Source organism: Bison bison, unplaced genomic scaffold (assembly GCF_000754665.1).
Source record: "Bison bison bison isolate TAMUID 2011002044 unplaced genomic scaffold, Bison_UMD1.0 scf7180017864248, whole genome shotgun sequence".
NCBI lineage: Eukaryota > Metazoa > Chordata > Mammalia > Artiodactyla > Bovidae > Bison > Bison bison.
In genome coordinates, this window is record NW_011494820.1 from 462,238 (window position 1) to 467,774 (window position 5,537).

Sequence of the window (5,537 nt, forward strand, 5' to 3'; positions counted from 1 at the left end):
CTCTAACCCGCGGGCGCCGATGGCGACGCCCTCTACTTGCAGGTGTGCACGTCGTAGACGCGCGCGCACTCCTGGCAGCTCACATAGCAGCACCAGTGGAAGACGCAGTGGCACTTCTCCCTCCGCTGCTCGGTGCGCGCGTTGTGGCCGCGGCCGCAGCACAGCAGGTCGCAGCCGTCTATGCCGTGCGAGCTCACGTTGCAGGTGCGGTCTCGCGTGCCGAATGATCCTGTTTCGGGGTTGGGCTCACAGAAGTTGGGCGAGGCCTCGTAGTAGACCAGGTCGCGCTCTGTGGGCACCTTAAAGTAAGTGTAGCGTGGCCGCAGGGTCTCCACCCAGCCGCGCGACTCGCGGTGCTTCTCCACCACCATCTCTGAGGCGCTGTCATACTTATCCTTGAGGAAGTCACCAATGGCGCGGAAGTCAGGCTGCGACCACCAGCAGGTCTTCACTTCACAGCTGCCCGAGAGCCCATGGCACTTGCACTTGAGGTGCATGTGACTGGCGATGGCCTACAGAAGCAGGCAAGCGGTGGAGTCAGGGCAGGCCCTCAACCTCCCCACCTCCCCGGAGCATGATGGCTGTGCTCCTTGCCTTAGACTTCCTTCCACTCATCTGTCAAACAATCCCTCAACCTGCTCCATAAAGCTCTGGGACTCCCAGGCGGAGCACCCTCTCCCAATGCTATCCTTGATGTGGTTCCCCTGGCAGACCCAAGATCCTGGACGGAAGGGTCTGGGAAGCCCCCTCCTGGGCTGAGTCTACTTCTAGGCCATCTATGTTCAGTGAAGGGGCTGTAACGTGACATGTAAGTGCAGGGGTGGGAAAGGGAAATGGTTCCTTCTAACTGGGGAAATCCAAGACTTTGGTCTAGAGGAGATGCGCATGGGCTGGGTTGCAAGTCTGAGGGCTGGCCTGATCTGAATAATGGGAGCACAATACCTTCAGGGCCCAGGAAACTGGGTTTATTGCATCTTAGGGGAGTGCTGAGAATTACATTATGTTTCTCCTGTGGGCACCCCAGCAGGAGGTTCTCTTCCCTTCTTTCTTTGGGGGAAGGAGTGGGGCTGGGGGTGAAAGGTCCTGTGATGTAATCAGAAATAGCCACCTGTGAGGTCGTGAGATGCGGCTGGTGGCCCAGGCTGAGAAGTGCTGTTAAGGGCACACTACAGGCTGGGTCACACTAAATCCCCAGATTTCATAAGAGGATGTAAAATATCTCGTTCAAAATTTTAATATTGATTGCATTACTGTCATGGTAACATGTTGGTTATATTGGGCTCAATAAAATTTATTATTTAAAACAAATTTCACCTGTTTCCTTTTAAAATGTGGCAACTAGAAATTGATACGTACCGTGTGGTTTTCATTACACTTCTATATTAAACAGTGCTGGTCTAAGACTTCAGGTGGGCTCCGTGTCCAGATGCTTCCTCCACCCTGTTCCCCTCTCCTTGCTGTTTCTTCAACCCTTCCTTCTGATCCTGGCACTTTTTAGGGGCATCTGTAAATTACACTCCCTCACCAAAGTCCAGTTCTGTCTAATCACCATTTTCTTCTCTTTCGTGACCAAGCTTTTCCAAAGAGGAGCTGCCACTTCCCATCTCTGCCTCCTAAGTCTTTTGTTTTAGTTTTACTTTTGATCAAAGTTATATATGCATATACTTTAAAGAGTCCAAGAGTTCCTAAGACCTGTTAAGAAAAACAGGAGTTCTGCTTCCACACTCTCATTAACAGAACTTTCCTGACCTGCTAGGGGCAGCACCTTGCACCTCTGCACCTGTAAGAAGATGCTTGTCTTGACCCAGGTTTGATCCCTAGGTCGGGAAGATTCCCTGGAGAAGGGAATGGCTACCCACTCTGGTATTCTTGCCTGGAGAATCCCAGGGACAGAGGAACCTGGTGGGCTACAGTCCATGGGATTGCAAACAGTTGGATACAACTGAGCAACTAACACTTTCACTTGTTACTTCTTGATTTTTCAGTGTTTGGCCTTGTCTTATGGACCTATGGACCTATGTCTTATGGACTCACCATGGAGGTCCCATGGGGGGACCTTATACCCCAACTCTGATGCACAGTTTTTCCAAACTCCCTCCCTACTCCAAAAACTATGGCATAGTTCCAGTTAGATCAAAACTTGGTGCTGACAGTGTTGAAAATGAAAGATGCTCAGTCGTGTCTGATTCTTTGTGACCCCATGGACTATATAGTCCATGGAACTCTCCAGGCCAGAATACTGGAGTGGGTAGCCTTTCCCTTCTCTAGGGGATCTTCCCAACCCAGGGATCAAACACAGGTCTCCAGCATTGCAAGTGGATTCTTCACCAACTGGGCCACCAGGGAACCTCATGAATACTGGAGTGGGTAGCCTATCCCTTCTCCAGCGTATCTTCCCCACCCAGGAATCAAACTGGGGTTGCCTGCATTGCAGGCAGATTCTTTACCAGCTGAGCTACCAGGGAAGCTGACAGTGTTGGGGCTTTGTTAAATGTCATACTTGGTTGAGCCACATGATGTGATTGCTTTTCTTTTTCTACAAAATGTTTTGTTGTTGCTGTTTTTAATGTACTTACAGATTCAGTCTCATACACACTCTGCTGCTGCTGCTAAGTCACTTCAGTCGTGTCCGACTCTGTGCGACTCCATAGACGGCAGCCCACCAGGCTCCCCCATCCCTGGGATTCTCCAAGCAAGAACACTGGAGTGGGTTGCCATTTCCTTCTCCAATGCAGGAAAGTGAAAAGTGAAAGTGAAGTCACTCAGTCGTGTCCGACTCTTAGCAACCCCATGGACTGCAGCCTACCAGGCTTCTCCACCCATGGGATTTTCCAGGCAAGAGTATTGGAGTGGGTTGTCATTGCCTTCTCCATACACTCTCTAGTCATGTAAATATTCTCTTCAAGACTTTCAAACACACCAGATGTTCCATGGATTTCATTTTCTTGGAGACATCTTTTTCAACACCCTTCTGGTAAATTTTGTGAAATGTGCATGTCTGCAAACAAATCTTTTCTACTTGAAAAGTTGAAAAGACGATTTAGCTTGGTATAAAAGTCTTGGCTTAAAATATTTCCCCCTTTCAGGATTCTGAAAGTATTGCTCTATTTTATTCTAGCTTTCACTGTCGTTCTTAGAAACACTGATGATATTTTGATTCCTGATCCTTTGCGTGAAATCAAATCTTCTGGGAAGTTTGGAAGGCTTCTCTGTGTCATAGGCTGTGAATTTCACAATAAGTTTTCTTTTTAAATTTTTATTTTTGGCTGTGCTGGGTCTTCGTTGCTGTGAATGGGGACTACTCTTCATTGATGTGTGTGGACTTTTTCATTGTGGTGGCTTCTCTTGTTGCGGCTCAGGGGCTCTAAAGCACAGGCTCAGTAGTCGTGGCGCATGGGCCTAGTTGTGCTGCACATGGAATCCTCCCAGACCAGGGGTTGAACCCATGTCCCTTGCACTGGCAGGCGGACTCAACCACTGCACCACCAAGAAAGCCCTCACAATGAGTTTGGACATGGGTCTTCCCCTTTCTTACGCTAATCACTTACGTGGCCTGTTTGGTCTGAACTTCTGGTCATCAGCTCTGGGAAACTTCTTGTATTAATTCTTTACTAAATTTCCTCATCTTCATGTTCATCATTGTCTTTCTTGGACAGATCTTCTATATTTTCTAGTCTTTCCTATTTTCCAGGTCTTTGTCTTTCTTCTTCTTCCTCTACTTTGTGGGAAGGCTGTCTCAACTGTCTTCCAACCTTTCTGCTGAGATTTTTTGCTGTTCTATTTTAATTTCTAAGAGCCTCCTTTCCCCCCTGGATATTCTTTTAAGTTAACAGTTTATTCTAGTTTTATGGATTCGGTATATTAACTCTCAGGGCATAGTGATGGGTTTTTGAAGTTTTCATCTCTCTTTATAATGTCTCTTTCCCATAAGTTTGGTTTTTGTTTATTTATTTTGGTCTTTATCTTTGTGGTTGCAGGAAGCCATCATGTTCAGTGATCCCTAACTACCTGCTGTATTTAAAAGTGGGGCACCAAAAACTTATTGGAACCTCCTGTACACAGGAGAGATTCATGTACTCAGACCCTCACTGTAGAGTGATCTGGCCACGTTGCTTTTAGGAGAAACCCCACATCAATATCTTCAAGTCTCTCCTCTTGGATTGGTCTGATTTTCAGGGGAGAATCTTCCATTCTCTCGCCTAGAGCATACAAGATTCGCTGTGGTACTAGGAGATTAAGAAGAGAAATGTGTATATAGACAGACTCCTTTCACTTGGGCAGCCTCCCCCTCAGCAGTCCAGACGTCATCTGCTTTACCCTCATTAGGGAATAAGCCTCCAGGCTTCTGCCATGATGATGGAGGGGTGTTGTCTAGATGCAAGAGGTTGGACAGAAGAGCTTGTAGGTTTAAAGTGCTTTTAAAATAGATTTCAACCAATCTTTCTGTTTCCAAGCCCTACATCTATCTCTACTTCTCAAGATATCGGATACTAGAAATTCCTGGGGTGATTGCTTTAAGATTAAAGCCAATCTAGTTTAAGAGTTTCTATTGGCTTAAGATTCAGCTTTCTTGTCTGTACTGAGAGATTGCTTTGTGCTTTCAAAGTTTTATTGCCTTTGTCCCCTTTTCTGTTTTGCATGTTCTCTATAGTTTAGTTATATATCTTAAAATTAATTCATTGTCATTTTAGTGATGTTCTAGGAGACTGCAGACAAAAATCCTTCGTATTTAGTTTGTCATTTTTTTTAACTGGAAGCTCCCATTCAGTTTTCAGGTCTACAGTTTCTTTGTGATTCTTTCCCAAATCTATTATATTACATTTTAGCTTTGTGAACAGAAGTAAGCATATTTTTTTCTCATAATCTGTGTCTAATAATTTCAGTATTGGACTCTTGTTTCTGTTGCTGTTGCTGTTCTTGTTCTGCTTTGTTTTGTTTGGCTGGTTATCACTCATTCTGTCGCCAGCTCGTTTAATAGGTTATATTTGATCATGTGTTGAACATTGTGTTTGAAAAATTGTTTGTAGAAAAAACTATCAGCTATCATAAGGTTATCATTCTCTGGAAAAGATTTATCTTCTTTTTCCAGGTGCCTGGGGATACCAGCAATTTGGGATCACCTTAATCCAGTTTTGAGATTTTGCTAGCCTGCACATGTGCACAAGGGCTTGTCTACTTCAGGTTTTCTTTTACTCCTCAGGATCCCGCCTAAACGGAGGAATTATTTCCCAGACATAGAACCTCTGATGGTCCCTTTTAGCTCGGTGAGGCTGCTGAAAGTGCAGCTCAGCATATATACTTTTTTCTCAGACCAGCAAATGACCCCTGGATAAATGCAGCCCCAGGCACCAGGCTTGGAGGCTATAGTCACCCTCTGAACTTTGCACTGCTAATTCCTCACTATATGGTTAGCTACTTGACACTTAACAATTATTTTTTTGGAAGTGTAGTATACAATATTCTTGCCTGGAGAATCCCAGGGACGGGGGAGCCTGGTGGGCTGCCGTCTGTGGGGTTGCATAGAGTTGAACATGACT

At 45.7% G+C, this 5,537-nt stretch overlaps 1 protein-coding gene across 1 annotated transcript in view; it reads right to left on the bottom strand.

Annotated features, from left to right (window-relative positions):
• WNT3A (wingless-type MMTV integration site family, member 3A) overlaps positions 1 to 5,537 on the bottom strand; it is a 74,698-nt gene that overhangs the window by 1,699 nt on the left and 67,462 nt on the right. The window contains exon 5 of the mRNA XM_010847237.1: positions 8 to 512. Within this exon, the coding sequence (XP_010845539.1) occupies positions 33 to 512 (480 nt within the window). The 3' untranslated portion in view covers positions 8 to 32. The remainder of the gene's footprint in view (positions 1 to 7; positions 513 to 5,537) is intronic.